Source organism: Gorilla gorilla, chromosome X, assembly GCF_029281585.2.
Source record: "Gorilla gorilla gorilla isolate KB3781 chromosome X, NHGRI_mGorGor1-v2.1_pri, whole genome shotgun sequence".
Lineage (NCBI taxonomy): Eukaryota > Metazoa > Chordata > Mammalia > Primates > Hominidae > Gorilla > Gorilla gorilla.
This window is the reverse complement of record NC_073247.2, coordinates 86,036,224-86,056,097: the sequence shown is the minus strand read 5'-3', so window position 1 is coordinate 86,056,097 and position 19,874 is coordinate 86,036,224. Positions and strand designations below refer to the sequence as shown.

At 45.2% G+C, this 19,874-nt stretch overlaps 1 protein-coding gene across 1 annotated transcript; it reads right to left on the bottom strand.

Annotated features, from left to right (window-relative positions):
• Nucleotides 1-6,309: 6,309 nt before the first annotated feature.
• Nucleotides 6,310-7,161, bottom strand: ZCCHC13 (zinc finger CCHC-type containing 13). Its single transcript, XM_004064407.3, has one exon. It carries the CDS (start codon nucleotides 7,072-7,074, stop codon nucleotides 6,574-6,576), a length of 501 nt encoding a protein of 166 aa, XP_004064455.3. The 5' UTR covers nucleotides 7,075-7,161; the 3' UTR covers nucleotides 6,310-6,573.
• Between the last annotated feature and the right edge of the window lie 12,713 nt (nucleotides 7,162-19,874).

Below are 19,874 nucleotides of genomic sequence, written 5' to 3'. Positions count from 1 at the left end.
TTAGCTGGGAATGAAAGATTACACTTCTGGTGTTCATAAAAGAGTATGGCTTCAATGAGATACTATCTCACACTAGTCAGAATGGCTATTATTATTATTATTACTTTTTTATTTTTTATTGATCATTCTTGGGTGTTTCTCGCAGAGGGGGATTTGGCAGGGTTACAGGACAATAGTGGAGGGAAGGTCAGCAGATAAGCAAGTGAACAAAGTTCTCTGGTTTTCCTAGGCAGAGGACCCTGCGGCCTTCCGCAGTGTTTGTGTCCCTGGGTACTTGAGATTAGGGCGTGGTGATGGCTCTTAACGAGCATGCTGCCTTCAAGCATCTGTTTAACAAAGCACATCTTGCACCGCCCTTAATCCATTCAACCCTGAGTGGATACAGCACATGTTTCAGAGAGCACAGGGTTGGGGGTAGGGTCACAGATCAACAGGATCCCAAGGCAGAAGAATTTTTTCTTATTACAGAACAAAATGAAAAGTCTCCCATGTCTACCTCTTTCTACACAGACACGGAAACCATCCGATTTCTCAATCTTTTCCCCACCTTTCCCCCCTTTCCATTCCACAAAACCGCCATTGTCATCATGGCCCGTTCTCAATGAGCTGTTGGGTACACCTCCAAGACGGGGTGGTGGCCGGGCAGAGGGGCTCCTCACTTCCCAGTAGGGGCGGCCGGGCAGAGGTGCCCCTCACCTCCCGGACGGGGCGGCTGGCCGGGCAGGGGGCTGACCCCCCCCACCTCCCTCCTGGACGGGGCGGCTGGCCGGGCGGAGGGGCTCCTCACTTCCCAGTAGGGGCGGCCGGGCAGAGGCGCCCCTCACCTCCCGGATGGGGCGACTGGCCAGGCGGGGGGCCGAACCCCCACCTCCCTCCCGGACAGGGCGGCAGGCTGGGCGGTGGGCTGACCCCCCCACCTCCCTCCCGGACGGGACGGCTGGCCAGGCGGGGGGCTGACCCCCCAACCTCCCTCCCGGACAGGGCGGCAGCCTGGGCGGTGGGCTGACCCCCCCACCTCCCTCCCGGACGGGGCGGCTGGCCGGGCTGAGGGGCTCCTCACTTCCCAGTAGGGGCAGCCGGGCAGAGGCGCCCCTCACCTCCCGGACGGGGCGGCTGGCCAGGCAGGGGGCTAACCCCCCCACCTCCCTCCCGGATGGGGCGGCTGGCCGGGCGGGGGGCTGACCCCCCCACCTCCCTCCCGGATGGGGCGGCTGGCCGGGCGGGGGGCTGACCCCCCCACCTCCCTCCCGGACGGAGCGGCTGGCCGGGCAGAGGGGCTCCTCGCTTCCCAGTAGGGGCGGCCGGGCAGAGGCGCCCCTTACCTCTCGTACCGGGCGGCCGGCCAGGCGGGGGGCCGAACCCCCACCTCCCTCCCGGACAGGGCGGCAGGCTGGGCGGTGGGCTAACCCCCCCACCTCCCTCCCGGACTGGGCGGCTGGCCGGGCAGGGGGCTGACCCCCCCCACCTCCCTTCCGGACGGGGCGGCTGGCCGGGCGGGGGGCTGGCCCCCCCCACCTCCCTTCCGGACGGGGCGGCTGGCCGGGCGGGGGGCTGGCCCCTCCACCTCCCTCCCGGACAGGGCGACTGGCCGGGCGGGGGGCTGGCCCCCCCACCTCCCTCCCGGACGGGGCGGCTGGCCGGGCGGGGGGCTGACCCCCCCACCTCCCTCCCGGTCGAGGTGGCTGCCGGGCGGAGATGCTCCTCACTTCCCAGACGGGGTGGCTGCTGGGCGGAGGGGCTCCTCACTTCTCGGGCGGGGTGGCTGCCGGGCGGAGGGGCTCCTCACTTCTCAGACGGGGCGGTTGCCAGGCAGAGGGTCTCCTCACTTCTCAGACGGGGCGGCCGGGCAGAGACGCTCCTCACATCCCGGACGGGGCGGCAGGGCAGAGGTGCTCCCCACATCTCAGACGATGGGCGGCCGGGCAGAGACGCTCCTCACTTCCCAGATGTGATGGCGGCCGGGAAGAGGCGCTCCTCGTTTCCTAGATGGGATGGCGGCCGGGCAGAGACGCTCCTCACTTTCCAGACTGGGCAGCCAGGCAGAGGGGCTCCTCACATCCCTGACGATGGGCGGCCAGGCGGAGACGCTCCTCACTTCCCAGACGGGGTGGCAGCCGGGCAGAGGCTGCAATCCCGGCACCTTGGGAGGCCAAGGCAGGCGGCTGGGAGGTGGTTGCAGCAGGCCGAGATCACGCCACTGCACTCCAGCCTGGGCACCATTGAGCACCGAGTGAACGAGACTCCGTCTGCAATCCCGGCACCTCGGGAGGCCGAGGCTGGCCGATCACTCGCGGTTAGGAGCTGGGGACCAGCCCGGCCAACACAGCGAAACCCCGTCTCCACCAAAAAAATACGAAAACCAGTCAGGCGGGGCGGCGTGCGCCTGCAATCGCAGGCACTCGGCAGGCTGAGGCAGGAGAGCCAGGCAGGGAGGTTGCAGTGAGCTGAAATGGCAGCAGTACCGTCCAGCTTCGGCCCGGCATCAGAGGGAGACCGTGGAAAGAGGGGAGAGGGGAGAGAGGAGAGAGAATGGCTATTATTAAAAAGTTAAAAAATAACTGATGTTGGTGAGGATGTGGAGATAAGGGAACTCTTATACACTGTTGGTGGGCAAGTAAATTAGTTCAAACTCTATTGAAAACAGTATGGAGATTTCTCAAAGAACTAAAAATAGAACTACCATTCAACCCAGCAATCCCACTACTGGGTATCTACCCAAAGGAAAAGTACTCATTCTATGAAAAAGACACCTGCACTCATGATTATCACAGCACTGTTCACAATAGCAAAGTCATGGAATCAACCTAACTTCCCTTCAACAGTGGACTGGTCAAAGAAAATGTGTTACAAGGCCGGGCACGGTGGCTCACGCCTGTAATCCCAGAACTTTGGGAGGCCGAGGCAGGCGGATCACGAGGTCAGGAGTTCGAGATCATCCTGGCTAACATGGTGAAACCCCATCTCTACTAAAAATACAAAAATTAGCCGGGCATGGTGGTGGGCACACCCGTAGTCCCAGCTACTCGGGAGGCTGAGGCAGAAGAATGGCATGAACCCGGGAGGCGGAGCTTGCAGTGAGCCGAGATCACACCACTGCACTCCAGTCTGGGTGACAGAGCAAGACTCCGTCTCTTTTTTTTTTTTTGAGACGGAGTCTCACTCTGTCGCCCAGGCTGGAGTGCAGTGGCGCGATCTCGGCTCACTCCAAGTTCCGCCTCCCAGGTTCACGCCATTCTCCTGCCTCAGCCTCCTGAGTAGCTGGGACTACAGGCGCCCGCCACCATGCCTGGCTAATTTTTTGTATTTTTAGTAGAGACGGGGTTTCACCGTGTTAGCCAGGATGGTCTCGAACTCCTGACCTCGTGATCCGCCTGCCTCGGCCTCCCAAAGTGCTGGGATTACAGGCGTGAGCCACCGTGCCCGGCCAGACTCCGTCTCTTAAAAAAAAAAAAAAAAAGTGTTACATATACACCATGGAATACTACACAGCCATATAAGATAACAAAATCACGTCCTTTGCAGCAACATGGATGCAGCTGGAGGCCATTATCCTAAGTGAATTAATACAGAAATGGAAAACCAAATACTGCATTTTCTCACTTATAAATGGGAACTAAACAATGGACATAAAGACAGAAACAGTAGACACTGGGGACTACAAATGGGGAGGGTGGGAAGGGAAGTGTTGAAAAACTACCTATTGTGTACTATGTTCACTATTTGGGTGATGGGTTGAATAGAAGCCCAAACCCCAGCATTATGCATTATCCATGTAACAAACCTGCACATATACCCCCTGAATCTAATTTTGTTTTTTTTAAAAAGAAACACTATTATGAAAACGAAAAGGCAAGCCACAGACTGAGAGAATGCATATGCAAAACTTAGGTCTAACAAAAGACTTATGTAGAAAACAAAAAGAACTCTTAGAACTTGACAATAAGATAACTTAATGAAAAATGGGCAAAATATGTAAACAGACACTATACAAGGACATGTAAAGACAGCAAACAAATCTACAAAAAGATTTGAAAAAATAATATGGCCAGGCACAGTGGCTCATGCCTGTAATCCCAGCAATCTGGGAAGCTGAGGCTGATGGATCAATTGAGCTCAGGAGTTCAAAAGCAGCCTGAGCAACATAGTGAGACCCTGCTTCTACAAAAAAAATACAAAAATTAGCTGAGTGTGGTGGTGCTCACCTGTAGTCCCAGCTACTCAGGAGGTTGAGGCGGAAGAATTGTTTGAGCCCAGGAGGCTGAGGCTGCAGTGAGCCCAGATTGCACCATTGCACTCCAGCCTGGGTGACATAGTGAGACTCTGTCTCAAAAATAAATAAATAAATAATGTGGCTTCAGCTACAAATAAGTTACATTTTTTAACCCTTTGAGTTTATGTGTCAAAAACTGTACCCCTGTACTAGACTTTCTGCTATAAATTGTATCGTATCCTAGGTTTGACATTATTATTTTGTAAACCAGTTTCCATTACAACTTCAATTTTCTCTTGACACAACAGTTACCTCTCCCACCCTCAGTTTTATTTAGAGTTTAAAAGTGCTTTTTCTATTTTATAAAAGTTTGGTTGTTTTTCAAATCTGAATTTTAAAAATGGATTCCAGCATATGAAACTCAATATTTTTATATCTGAGAAAATACATTTTGAGCCGGGCACGGTGGCTTATGCCTGTAATCCCAGCACTTTGGGAGGCTGAGGCAGGCGGATCCCCTGACTTCAGGAGTTCGAGACCAGCCTGGCCAACATGGTGAAACCCCATCCCTACTAAAAATACAAAAATTAGCTGGGCATGGTGGTACATGCCTGTAATTCCAGCTACCCAGGAGGCTGAGGCAGGATAATTGCTTGAATCCGGGAGGCGGAGGTTACAGTGAGCCAAGATCGCGCCACTGTACTCTGGGCGACAGAGCGAGACTGTCTCAAAAAAAAAAAAAAGAAAATATAAAAATATATTTTCAGAAACTCCTAAATATAAATATGATTTTCATTTCTGTGAAGAATATTTTTCAAATTACTGAATCCCCAAACTCTGCTTAATCTTAATGTTTATACTTGTTTTCTTATATACTTATATATTTAAAAAATATGTAAGTCCAGGCTGGGTGCAGTGGCTCACACCTGTAATCCCAGCACTTTGGGAGGCCAAGGCAGGCAGATCACTTGAGGCCAAGAGTTGGACACCAGGCCAATATGGCAAAACTCTATCTCTACTAAAAATAGAAAAATTAGCTAAGTGTGGTGGCAGGCACCTGTAATCCCAGCTACTCAGGAGGCTGAGGCAGGAGAATCACTTGAACCTGGGAGGTAGAGATTGCAGTGAGCTGAGATCGTGCCACTGAAGTCTATCCTGGGCAACAGAGTGAGACTCCGTCTCAAACGAACTATATATGTATATATACGTCCAAACTTTGCCATCAATATCTATATGTCCATGATTTGCTGTTAAGGTTTTTTGTTTTGTGTTTTTAAAGACAAGGTATCTATCACTCTGTCTCCCAGGCTGTAGTGCAATGGTGTGATTGATCATGGCTCACTGCAGCCTTGACCTCTCGCGCTCAAGCAATCATCCCGCCTAAGCCTCTAGAGTAGCTGGGACTACAGGCCTGCGCCACCACACCCGGCTAATTTTGTATTTTTTGTAGTGAAAAGCTCACTGTGTTGCCCAGGCTGGTCTCAAACTCCTGGGCTCAAGTGATCCTTCTGGTCTGGCCTCCCAAAGTGCTGGGATTACAGGTGTGAGCCACTGCGCCCGGCCTGTTAAGATTTTTTGTTTCTGTTTTTTCTGATTGCTCTCTCTCTCAAAGCAGCTCATATACATTATACATTTTGTTTCTGGTTTATTTTCATTAAACTACACACTCTATGCAGGGCCAGACAGAGATGTCTCGTTCAATGTTGTTTAAAAGCTAATGAGGCCAGATAATTCAAAGCCATCAATATGATAAAATTTAAGTTACTTTGGCAAGGTCATGGATTTTCAGAATCAGCTTTATTTGCTCTATGGATCTCTGAGGAAATATAACCTCCTCAGGGTGCCCTTGTGTATCTAAAACAGAACCACATTCTTTCCCTCTTTCCCCCACATACACATTCTCTTTTTATCCTTTTACCTCCTGTTCTTTCTCTCTATGGCAATTTACCTTCATCTGACACACTATTTTTCTTGTTAATAGATTCTAGGCCTGTGTTTCTAAATTTGTTCTAATTTGTTCACCATTTAGATCCAGCTCTTCCAATAGTGCCTCTTAATTAAATGTGTTAAATCAAAATACAATAAAAGAACCCCTTAAGTGATTGGTGCTCAGAATGACTATTTAATAACTAGATTTGCCCGTGGGGCAGAAGCAACACGTTAATTGTGGGGCATCTACCAATGATTAACTTTTTTGAGGTTTTTTTTTTCTAGCTCTCTCCTCCTTTAACATGGTAACTAAAGCTCACTTGCCTGAGAGTAGCCTCAATCTATCGACCTTTCGGTGAGTGAAGTTTTCAGAGAAAATAATACAATTATCAATCAGCAAAAGGGTGGGGAGGGGGGAGATTTAAGCGGTAACCTCACTGGGACATTCCTTGGCTAGATGTCCGGATTTGCCTCAGCGGTAGCAGTTGACCTGGCCTCGCCTTGCTGCAATTGATGGCCACGTGGCCAATCTCGCCGCATCGGTAACGCTTGACCTGGGCGTAGTCTTTCTGAATGTGCCCAAGTTTGCCGCAAGAGTAGCATTTCTGCTCTTTCTGACGATCACAGTCACGAGCCAGATGTCCTAGTCTGCCGCAGGTATAACAGTGTTGGCGTCTCTCTCGTTTAGGTTCCTTACAGTCTTTGGCGATGTGGCCGCTTCTCCCACAGTTGTAGCAGATGTTTCCGAGAAGGACAAAGTTCTTAGCATGACGACCGGACTCACCACAGCAGTAACAGGTGTAAGATAGGGTGGTGGAACCACATTGAGAACCTCTGCCATGGCCTCCACCTCTTCGCCCTCCAGCTCCTCCTCTAGGGCATCCCCGAGCCCAATGGCCAGAGTGTCCACACGCGAAGAAATCCTTACTGCTCATGGCTGCGATGCGATCTTCCAATGAGCAGGCCCACCTCGGCCCCGGAGGCCCCGGCGCAACCCCGCTTTGGGCGGCTTAGAAAGAATTAGCTGTTTTCCGCTAGGGGTCTCAGTGATGTCGTACAAGGTTTGCACACGGCCCCATTCACATGTCACGGACATTCCTGACGCCCTTCCCGCCCGACTTTCCTCCTACTCAAGAAGCCAAAAGCACAATAATCTGTTAACTGAGTAGTGTTGTTTTCCGTTTTTGTTTGTTTCAACACTTGAATCATTGAGTTTGAATCCTTTCCTATTTAGAAAATTAGACTTGTAGAAGTTTTCATAATTTAAGACTTAGTCGGCCGGGTGCGGTGGCCCACGCCTGTAATCCCAGCTCTTCGGGAAGGCCAAGGCGGGAGGATCACGAGGTCAAGAGATTGAGACCATCCTGGCCAACAGGTTGAAACCCCGTCTCTACTAAAAATACAAAAATTAGCCGGGCATGGTGGCGGGCTCCTGTAATCCCAGCTGAGGCAGTTGAACCAGGGAGGCAGAGGTTGCAGTGAGCCAAGATCGCGCCATTGCATTCCAGCCTGGGCGACAGAGGGAAACTCTGTCTCAAAAAAAAAAAAAAAAAAAAAAAAAAAAATTTGGTGTTCCAGTGGAGGTGAGGGGGACAAATTGTGTCGACTTCTATCCCATGATCTTGCTTTGTCCCCTGGGTTTCTTAATTCACTAAATAATTGGAACTCATAGTTTGAAACATACTATTTAGAGGTATATGTGTAAAAATATCTTTATATTACGAGTTATTTATTTATTTATTTATTTTAGACAGGAGGAGTCTTGCTATGTTGCCCGACAGGTCTCAAACTCTTGGGCTTGAGCAATCAGCCTCCTGAGTAGCTGGAACCACAGTCATATGCTGGCTACTATGACTTTTTGATGTTTCGATTTTAGACATTATCTGTGTCTTTCCATTTTGGAGGATGAACATTTAGTCTTCTTTTACCACCCACCCTATGCACTTGCACAGTCCAAACTCCTCATTCCAACTATGCCTCCCTTCACTTAATATTGGTTGGGACAATATTCAATGTTTTTATAATTATAAGTATGTAAATGATACTCATGCCTGAGCCATTTGGAGAGTACTCTGATCACTTCATTACCTGCATGGTTTTTATGTTCTCTGGAGTTAGTTATTATCATTGTTTATTTCTTTAGTTTCTCATATATTTACCTAAATACTATTTAATAGCTCTATCTATGTGTTTATCTTTATACCAGTACCGCATAATCTTGATTACTGTAGCTTTGCATTATACTTTGAAATTGGGAGGAGTAAGGCCTCCAACTTTGCTCTTTTGATGTGACTATTCTGAGTTCCTTGCATTTTCATATGAATTTTAGGATCAGCTTGTCAATTTCTGCAAAAAAAAGGCAAACGGGTGTTTGATATGGATTATGGAATCTGTAGATCATTTTGGAGACTATTGTTATCTTAAAAATATTGAGTCTGGCCGGGCGTGGTGGCTCACGCCTGTAATCCCAGCACTTTGGGAGGCTGAGGTGGGCGGATCATGAGGTCAGGAGTTCAAGACCAGCCTGACCAACATGGTGAAACCCTGCCACTATTAAAAATACAAAAATTAGCCAGGCATGGTGGCACGTGCCTGTAATCCCAGCTACTCAAGAGGCTGAGGCAGGAGAATGGCTTGAACCTGGGAGGCGGAGGTTGCAGTGAGCCGAGATCGTGCCACTGCACTCCAGCCTGGGTGACAGAGAAAGACTCTGTCTCAAAAAAAAAAAAAAAAAATTGAATAATTAAATACTTGAGCACAAGTTATTGTTTCACTTATTTAGGCTTTTATTTTCATTCTCTGATATTTTGTAGTTTTCAGTATACAAGTCTTGCACGTCTTTTGTTAAATTTTTAAAGTATTTCATCATTTTTGATGCTATCTTAAATAGAATTATTTTCTTCTTATCATTTTTCAATTGTTTATTGTTATTGTATAGAAATACAATTATTTCTGTATGTTGATCTTGTATCTTGCAACCTTGCTGAACTGATTTAATAGTTCCAGTAGTTTTTTAGTGGATTCCTTAGGATTTTCTATAGACAAGATTATGTCATCTATAAGTAAAAATAGTTTATATTCTTCCTTTCTAATCTGGATGCCTTTTATTTCATGCTCTTGCCTAATTGCCCCAGCTAGAACTTCCAGCACAATGCTGAATAGAAATGGTGAAAGCAGACATTCCTGTCTCGTTCTTTATCTCAGGAGGAAAGCTCTCAGTCTTTGACCATTAAGTATGATGTTAACCATGGTTTTTTAATTTAAAAAAAAACTACATACTTTTTTATTGGGTTAAAGAAGCTCTCTTCTATCCCTAATGTGTTGAGTGCTCTTATTATGAAGGGGTATTGAATTTATCAAATGATTTTTCTGTATCCTTGAGTTTGCCTTGCCTTTTGCATTGGCTATAACCAACAGTAGTACATTGTTGAATAGCAATTGTGAGAGTAAACATTATTGTCTTCTTTCTGATCTAAAGAGGAAAGCTTTCAGTCTTACCGCCTAAGTATCATGTTAGCTGTGGGCTTTTAGTAGATGCCCTTTACCAGATTGAGAAAGCTCCCTCCTATTCCTAGTTTACTAGGTGTTTTTATCATGAAAGTGTGTTGAATTTTATCAAAGTGTGTCCACTGAGATGATCATGTTAGTTTTCTCTCCTCTATTCTGTTAATATGGTGTATTACATTGATTATTTTTCATAGGTTCATCTAACCTTACATTTCTGAGATAAATTCCACTTGGTAAAGGTATGTAAAGTAATCCTTTTTATATGTTGTTGGATTTGATTTGCTAGTGTTTTGTTGAGGATTTTTATGTCCATATTGATGAGGAATATTGACCAATAGGGATTTTTTTCTTGTGACATTTTTGTCTGTTTTTTGTTTCAAGGTAATACTGACCTCATAGATTAATTTTGGAGGTCTTCCCATCTCTTCTTTTTCTGGAATAGTTTGCAAAGAATTGGTATTATTTCTCCTTTAAATGTTTGGAACATTTCATTAACGATGCCATCTTCGCCTGGGCTTTTCTTGTGGGAAGTTTAAAGATCACTAAGTCAGTTTCTTTACTTGTTATAAGTCTATTCAGATTTTCTAGTTCTTCTTGAGTCAGTTTTGGCAGTTTGCATTTTTCTGGGAATTTGCTGTTTCATCATTTTTTTCTAATTTATTGGCATAGCGTTGTTCATAGTATTCCTTTATACTGCTTTTATTTTTGAAATGATGAACACTCTTTCATTCCTGATTTTAGAAATTTAAGTCTTCTCTCTTTTTTCTTGGTTGGTCTAGCTAAAGGGTTTTTCGAAAAACGAACTTTTACTTTTTTGTTATTCTCTATTATTTCTATTCTATATTTCATTTATTTTCACTTTAATTTTTATTACTTTCTTTTTTCTGCTTGCTTTAAGCTTAATTTGCTTTTCTTTTTTCAGTTTCTTAAGGTGGATGGTGAGATTATTACTTTGAGATCTTTGTTTATAATGCAGCTGATTATAACTATAAATTTCCCTCTAAGCATTGCTGTAGCTGCATTCCATAAATTTTGGTATGATATATTTTCCTTTTCGTTTATCTCAAAGTATTTTCTAATTATTTTTATGATTGCTTCTTTGACCCTTTGGTTATTTAGGAATATAATGTTTAATTTCCACATATATGTGACTTTTCAAAATTTTCTTCTCATATTTATTTGTAATTTCATTCTGTTGGCATTGCAGAACATATAATTCCAATCACTTTACATTTGTTGAGGCTAGCATGCAGTCTGTCCTGGAAAATGTTTCATGAGTGCTTGAGAAGACTGTTTATTATGCTGCTATTGGTTGGATCATTCTATAGAGGTCAATTAGGTAAATTTTGGCTGATAGCACTGTTGCAGTCTTCTATATCATTGCTGATTTTCCATCTACTTGTAGTATCCATTATTGAGAGTGAATTATTCAAGTATCCAACTCTTATTGTTGAATTACCCATTTGTCTATTCAATTTTGAAAGTTTTTCCCATGTATTTTGGGACTTTGTTTTTAGGTGCATATATATTTATGATCATTATAGTTTCTGGATGAATTGATCCTGTTATTATCATAAAATGCTTTAACTTGTTAAATATTTCTCAGAGGTGTCACATTTCTCTCCATCTCACTACTATACTAAGCAGGACACCATCACCTCTTGGCTAAGTGTTTCTTCTAAAATGTAAAGATGATCACACCACTCTCATGTTTAAAATCTGTATTCCCAATAACAACTAGATTAACTCTGTTAGGCCTGAGAGAAGATGAAACTTGCCCAAGATCAAATTAAGACTGTGAACAAGGACTAGATCCCAGGTTTACCAACTCCCAGTTGAATATTCCCTTTACTATATCGTATCTACTATGGAGCTGGGTACTCTTGATTAGCCCACTGAACCTTTATTTAATTCCCCTTCATGTTTAAGAAGTTGTAAATTCAAAGTGTTCACTTTTCACACACGCTTGCAGCTATGGGCCTGGAGGTAAACTAGGTTACATCAATTAGAATCAACTTCTCAGCATTTGAAAGGCATATATGAAGTGAAAGCCATTTTCAAGCCACATTTTGCCTGTTTTTGCTGGCAAGTGAGTTGTGCAGACTTACCACTCAAATGTAATAGCATTTTAGCATTAATTCTCCAGCTTCCTATGCCAATAATCAGTTATAGTGGCAGCAGCAGCAGTGTTTTTTGTTCGTTTGTTTTTTGTTTTTCCTTTTGTCTTTCAATTCCCCAGATCACAGCTCTCTGAGTTCCTGAATTCATGAATCTGGTTGTAGCCTCAAAGGTCCTAATAACTCTGGTTGGTCAGCTTTATATTCTTCTGGGAGTCATTCCTTGAGACTCTCCCTAGAATGTGTTCTTCCTTTCCTTACAAGTAACTTGTAAGCACCCAATTTCTTATATTAAGTTCCTTCATCTAAAATCCAGAAGGGTTTTTTGCTCCTTGCACTGAACCCTGATTAATTCAAACATCTCCAAAATTATAATAACTTCCTTAACAACATACCAGTTCTCTTAAATAACACTGTTTATTTCATAACCAGATATTTTTATTGTTTATACAGAAGAGTAGATATATTCTTAGCCCTAGTATATCTCTTTTTTTTTCCCAACTGAATTTTGTTGTAAGAGGTAAATTTCTGCAGAATTTATCAGGGAGTTAGTAACAAGATCAATTCTCTTTCTTGGTCTCTTAGCCATCTTATTCACATATTCAAACTAATTAACCTTTAGCAATGAAATCAAGGCCTTTGTTAATATGTTTGTTATTGTACCATCTTGCCAGCTTCTTCACTTCCCGTTACCTTCTTTTTCATTTTGTTTTGCTTTGCTTTTTGAGACAAGGTCTCACTGTGTCACCCAGGCTGGAGTGCAGTGGTGCAATCAGGGTTCACTGCAGTCTTGACCTCTCGGGCTCAAGTGATCCTCCCACCTCAGCCTCCCAAGTAGCTGAGACTACGGGCATGTGCCACCGTGCCTGGCTACTTCTTTTTTTTTTTTTTTTTTTTTTTTTTTAGACAGAGTCTTGCTCTGTCACCCAGGCTGGAGTGCAGTGGCTCAATCTTGGCTCACTGCAACCTCCGCCTCCCGGGTTCAAGTGATTCTCCTGCCTCAGCATCCCGAGTAGCTGGGATTAAAGATGTGCACTGCCACGCCCAGCTAATTTTTTGTATTTTTAGTAGAGATGGGATTTCACCATGTTGGCCAGGCTGGTCTTGAACTCTTAACCTTAGGTGATCTGCCCGCCTGGACCTCCCAAAGTGCTGGGATTAGAGGCATGAACCACCTCGCCCAGCCTACTTTTTGTATTTTTTGTAGAGATAAGGTTTTGCCGTGTTGGCTATGCTGGTCTTGAACTCCTGGCCTCAAGTGATCCTCCTGCCTTGGCCTCCCAGAGTGCTGGGATTATAGGCGTGAGCCACCATGCCCAGGTAACCTTTTTTTTCAGAGTCACAAAGAACACACCAGTTCTTCTTGTGCCAGAGGAGATTAGTACTATCATGAAAAATTAATGGACTCTAGGAAGACAAAAGGTACTTCTTGTTTTCCAAGTTGTTTTACATTTTTGTAATGGTAGCTTTTGGAAAGTTAAGGCCAGTCCCATGTCAGATTTAGTCAACATACAATTTGGCAAGGTAAAGCTGAATTCAAGGGACTGAGAGAGTCTTCTTGACTACCTTTCCTTCCTGTGCCATAACCTCAATTGAGAGTATTCATAGGTTTCAGGAAATCTGTATTAGTCATGGTTCTTCAGAGAAAGAGAACACCGTGTGTGTGTGTGTGTGTGCATGTGTGTGCGCGCACACACACACATGCATGCATGTGCGTAAAAAGAAAGAGAGAGAGAGATTTTAAAGAATTAGTTCACATGACTATAGAGGTTGGCAAGTCCAAAATCTGCAAGGTGGGCTGGCAGCCTGGAGCTCCAGGAAAGAGCTGATACCGTAGTTCAAGCCCAAAGGCCGTCAGGCTGGGAACCTAGAGAAGAGCCAATGTTGCAGTTCAAAGGCCATCTGTTGGCAGAATTCCTTCTTACCCGGAATAGGTCAGTCTTTTGTTCTATTCAAGTCTTCAACTGATTGATGAGGCCGACCCACATTATGGAGGGCAATGCTTTATTCAAAATCCATTAATTTAAATGTTAATTTCATCCAAAAGCACCCCTCACAGAAACATCTAGAATTATGTTTCACCAAATATCTGGGCATAGTGGCCCAGCCAAGTTGACATATAAAATTAATCATCACATCCTCTAGAAGAAGCCCAGTCTCCTAAGAAATGTATAGGATGGGGGAAAAGAGAAAAATAAAGTCTCAGATGTTAGCTTAAAATGAGTGGATACAACAGAGGTTCCCAAATTTCTTCCTTACCACTCCTTAGGAACGGCTTGTGAACTGGGAAGTTTAGACAAATAGGTAGGCCTAGGACTCTAAGTATTTTACAGGGTTCAAGATTTACAAGCTGTGTCTCTTTTTCTTTTTTTCTTCAAGACGGAGTCTTGCTCTGTCACCCAGGCTGGAGTGCAGTGGCTCGATCTTGGCTCACTGCAACCTCTGCCTCCTGAGTTCAAGCAATTCTCCTGCCTCAGCCTCCCGTATAGCTGGGATTACAGGCACCTGCCACCATACCCGGCTAATTTTTGTATTTTTAGTAGAGACGAGGTTTCACTGTGTTGGCCAGGCTGGTCTCAAACTCCTGACCTCGTGATCTGCCTGTCTCGGCCTCCCAAAGTGCTGGGATTACAGGCGTGAGCCACCGCACCCAGCCCGTGCCTTTTTCCTGAATTTCTCTTCTTAAGGGGCCATGGTACATTATGGAAGTTTTTCAAAATAAAGAGACGTGGAAAGAGTAAGTAACTCAATCTGTAAGAATTATGTGCTGATTTCAATTTTATAATACTTTCAAAAAATGCAATGTTGTCCATTTATTAAAAATAGTGAAGATAATTAATAATTAGGGGCATGGAAAAGCAGTGAAAACATCACAATATTGTATCTATAAAATGTTGATGTTTGTCTGTGCCATTGGTAAATAGTGTTGGTGGGGGAAAAGTTGAGTCTCTTATGCATTGAACCTTTGGGGTAATGTGTAGTGATTTCCATATGGCTGAGCCTAGGACCAAGCTCCTTGCCTGAGTTGAAGGTAGAAGTAGAAGTTCCTTGAAAGAAACAGAACTAAATCTGTTTGCTGATGAATATTCATCTGTGCATGGTAAAAACACAGCCTCAAACACAAATATAGTGTCATAAAAAATGCTAATGTTAGGCCAGGTGCAAGGGCTCACACCTGTAATCCCAGCACTTTGGGAGGCCGAGGCGGGCGGATCACGAGGTCAGGAGTTCGAGACCAGCCTGACCAACATGGTGAAACCCCATCTCTACTAAGAATACAAAAATTAGCCGGGCGTGGTGGTGGGCGCCTGTAATCCCAGCTACTCAGGAGGCTAAGACAGGAGAATCGCTTGAACCTGGGAGGCAGAGATTGCAGTGAGCCGAGATCGTGCCATTGCACTCCAGCCTGGGCCACAGAGCAAGACTGTCTCAAAAAAAAAAAAAAGTTAATGTTAAAACATTATATATACATTTTTTCTTTTTCTTTCTTTACTTTTTTTTTTTTTTTTTTTTTTTGAGACGGGAGTTTCACTCTATCACCCAGGCTGGAGGGCAGTGGCACGATCTCGGCTTACTATAACCTCTGCCTCCCAGGTTCAAGCGAGTCAGCTGCCTCAGCCTCCCGAGTAGCTGGGATTACAGGTGCCCGCCACCACGCCCAGCTAATTTTTGCATTTTTTAGTAGAGATGGGGTTTCACCATGTTGGCCAGGCTGGTCTTGAACTCCTGACCTTAACTGATCTGCCTGCCTTGGCTTCCCAAACTACTGGGATTACAGGTGCGAGCCACTGTGCTCAGCCCCCACCTCTTTTTTTTTTTTTTTAAATAGAGACAGGGTATTGCTATGTTGCCAAGGCTGGTTTCGAACTTGTGGTCTCAGGCAATCTTCCTGCATTGGCCTCCCAAAGTGCTGGGATTACAGGCATGAGCCACCACGCCCAGCCAAAACATTATATATTTGAACAAAAATCATAAGAGAACACAAAGATGCTTGCTATGGTTTGAATATGTCTCTCAAAGTTCATATGTTGGAAATTTGATGCCCCATGTGGTGGTGTTGGGAGGTGAGGCTTAAAGGGAGGTGTTTGAGTCATGGGGGCACCACTCTTATGAATAGCTTAATGCTATTATTGAGGGAGTGGGTTTGTTATTTCAGTAGTGGGTTCCTTATTAAAGGATGAGTTCTGGCCCCCTCTTGCGCGTGCTCTTTCTTTCTCTATCTCTTTGCCCTTCCACCATGGGATGATGTAGCAGGAAAGCCACTGTCAGATGCCAGCCCCTCAGTCTTGGACTTCCCATTCTCCAGAACTGTGAGGAAATAAATTTCTGTTCTTTATAAATTGCCGAGTCTGCAGTATTTTGTTACAGTGGTACATAATGGACTAAGACAATACTAATGGGTATGAAGTTTCTTTTTGGGGTGATGAAAATATTCTAAAATTGATTGTAGTGGTGGCTGCACAATTCTGTGAATATACTAAAATCCATTGCATTGTACACTTTAAGTTGGTTAATTGTATGATATGTAAATTATATATTAATAAAACCATTAAAACAGAAAAATAACAGAGATAAAAGCATTTGTTAAAATAGTGTTGTAGAATTTGGGGTAAAATTTCTTATATTTTAACTTTTGTGTAATAATAAATGATTATTTTAATTTAGAAGAGGTTCTTTGTACCACTGAGATTTCGGCATTTCTTTTTTATTTAATGCATGCCTATTTCTCTTTTTTCTTCTTCATATGCACATTGTTGTATAATCTTTTTGGGCGTATTATATAAGAAATGCAAACCCATTTTTCTCTGAATAATGTTGATATAACATTCTTAAGTTAATTTGATAGGATGGTGATGTATAAGTTTATGGGTTTTAGGATTTACGAATTTGCGGGTCTCAGTTTTTGGTATTTCCAAACTGGCTCTTTTAGAAAGCAATAAGAACCAGACACCAAAGTAAAACATAATAAAGAGAAACAAAATATTATTTTGTGTTCTTTCTAGTTCACACCCAAAGAGGGATCTATTTCAGAGCCTCTTAAGTAAATAATGCCATTTCCCTCAAAATTAATATTTGAGTTCTTACAGAAGACAAGAACAGGCCTTGTAGTAAGCAGTTAAGGACATTGAATCTCATTTTTAATGTCCAGACAATACCAGGGTTGTGAATAGAAAGAAAAGAGCTTTCCATGTTGGTGGTCTACTGCCTCTTACCCCCAAATTGATTGAACACTTTTGCAGTTTTTGTTCTGGTTCCCTGTCTCTGGATCTTCTCTGTGGGTCATCATCAAAAAGGTGTTCTCTTTGCTCAAGACAGGCTGGTTGGGCTCACCCTGAGAGCTGCTTTGGAGAGGATGTGTGGAAATATTTTTTTTCTTTTTTTGAGATGGGGTCTCACTCTGTTGCCCAGGCTGGCAACATCATAGCTGGCACAATCATAGCTCACTGTAGCCTCGACTTCCTGGGCTCGAGTGATTCTTCCACCTCAGCCTTCTGAATAGCTGGGAGTACAGGTGCGCACCACCACGCCCGGCTAATTTTTGTATTTATTTGTAGAGACGGGGTTTCGCCATGTCACCCGAGCTGGTCTCGAACTCCTGAACTCAAGGGTTCCGTCCACCTCGGCCTCCCAAAGTGCTGGGATTACAGGTGTGAGCCACCGCGCCCGGGCTACAATTATTTAAAAAAATTTTTTTGCGGTAATTTTTACAAATTTCAACATCAGGCATAGGAGGAGAGGAGTAAGAGGCCCAAGAGGGCTGCAGACTGGCAGGGAAAGTGAAGAATTGGAGGGCAGAGCACTAACGATAACAGAGGAAATAAAGGTAGATGGTGGGCTAAGAATAATGGGAGAGGGATTGACGAAAGAAGTATGGGCTGCGGGAGGGATGATGGTGGAGGCCAGTGTGACCGAGGGGAGGGGAAAGGTGGAAGAAGCAGAGTGGGATAGCGTCCTGGGAAAGAAGTGAAGGAGGTCAGTGGACCGCTAAGGGTTAGACTCCTAGAGGCTGGAGAGCGGCGCGTGGGGGAGGGGGGGCGCGTGGGGGGGGGGGGGTTAAGGGGCGTTAGCAGCGCATGCGCTGGAAGCACACTGCGGCGATTCTGGAGAGGTTGTCCTTTTCTGGCATCAGCGTTGCGGCTCAAGGCAAAGCTGGTCCTGTGCCTGCTGTCCTTTGCCGCTAAGGCCTGCTGCTGCCATTCAGGCGTGTCTCTCTCTCTCTCTCTCTTTCATGCCGCTCTCTCCACCCCATCTTGGGACGGCCAGCTCTAAGAATTCCTGCTACGACACTGAATTCAACCAGGAGGTAAAGGAACGATGTAGGGGAAGAACAGAACATGGAGGGCGGCGGAGGGAACTTGGGCCAGGAAGATCCTTAATTTGTGCATTTTTCCAGTTCACGGGAGGAAAAAATGGAATACGTTAGAGGCCCCAGTTTTCCAAAAGGATGTTGAGCATTTGCTTCCCATTGTGAAAGGAATGCGGATTCCTTTCCTCTAACTAGAGTCAAGGCACCTGAGCATCGGTGTTTTCCATAATGTTCCCTGTTTAAAACATTTGTGGTTCGTCATTTGTAGCAGATGTATTTAAAGGGCGAGGCTTTAGGATTATGTTCATCCGATGGTTTGTGAAAGTTTTCCTTGCCTTTGTTCAGGTTGACCGGTCTTATGTGAATCCTGGGGTACTCTAGCCCCCTCCCTTGGAGTTGGGACCGATTCCATCTAGATCTGGGATTCACTCTGATCACCTGCAACGCCTTCTTTCCGCGATTCAACTTCCCTAGTTTATCGCATCTACCCGCATTAGGGAAGGCTAGTAATGGCTCTCCCTGGGCACTGGGGCAGAACTGTGGCGAGAAACACGTCCAGATAGCATCAGGCATGCATACTGTATACAAATGGGAGCAAGAAGAGAGAGGACTATCGCGGTGCGCAGGGTATTTGAGAGGCTGGATGAGGAGGCGCGGCGCCGAGGGGCGGCGCTCAAGCTTACAGTATTTGAGACGACCTGAGTTATGGGGACGGGCTCCAGTGGGGCGGGGGTAGGGGGGTGGGGAGAGGGAGGCACGCATGCGCAAGGCTTGAATGGAGTCGGGGTTGGAGGGTTGGAAGGTCGGGAAGTGGAGGACTTGCAGGCATATTTACCAACGCAAAGTTGCTAGGAGTTGGTACCAGCGTTTGGGAGGTAGAGGTGGCGCTCATGCATATTTGAGACAACATCTGGATGGTTGGGGAGAACGGTAAGGAGGAAGCGGCGCGCATGCGTATTTCAGACGGAGTGCCGGGGAGGGGAGGCGCTCAGCGTTCGGGTAATTAAGGTTGCAAAATGGCGAGGGGGGAGGTAAGCTGTCTTTGCTTGGCCATCTTGGGCTAGCAGGCCTTGCAGAGAACTACCTTTTTAGCTGAGTGAAGGGATCAACCTGAGTTGGAGTTCTCCTATGCTGTGGCCAGATCCACTAGAAATTAACCCAGAATCTTAGCCTCTCAGTGGCCTATCGGTAAGTGGGTACAAAAATGAGAAGGCGATGATGACTCTGCAAAAGGTTGCGGCAGCTGGCGGTGCGTAGGAAATGCGTAAAAAGGGAGCACTTGGAGACAGGCCACATTTGGGCAGTACGCATTCGGAGGGCTCTCTGGCTTTCCGATCTTGGGTCGCTGTACTTGGCTCTGAATACAGTCACCCCATCAGAGTAGCAAAACACTGTGGTTGTAGTGTGAGAATCTAATGTTAATGTTGGCCGAAAGCTCTTGATTTTCTCCCCTGAGAACATAGGCGTGAGGATTTGGATGTGTTTCCAAATGCTTGTTACTCTTTGCCGTAAACCTGGAATTTGGACCTATGGCTGCCTGGAACTCATACTGTCGTGGAGAAAGATTGAAAAGTAGTTAATGGCAGTGGTGGTATGAAGGTAACCTGGGCTTTCACCCTTTCCTTTATTTTTTCTTCTGTAGAACTTTCAGCACGGTTTTGTCAAGGGAGAAGATTAGAGTTTCTATTTTAAAGGCAGATGTACTGTCATGACTCTCTGAAGACTTGCTGTTAATCGCTAAAACTAGTAAGTTAGCACTTAGATACAGACATAGTTAGAAGGAGCACAGGATTAAAAACTGAAA

Bases quoted from the DNA above. Each gene is read 5' to 3' on its own strand.
- ZCCHC13 (XM_004064407.3), bottom strand. From the start codon at position 7,074: ATGAGCAGTAAGGATTTCTTCGCGTGTGGACACTCTGGCCATTGGGCT.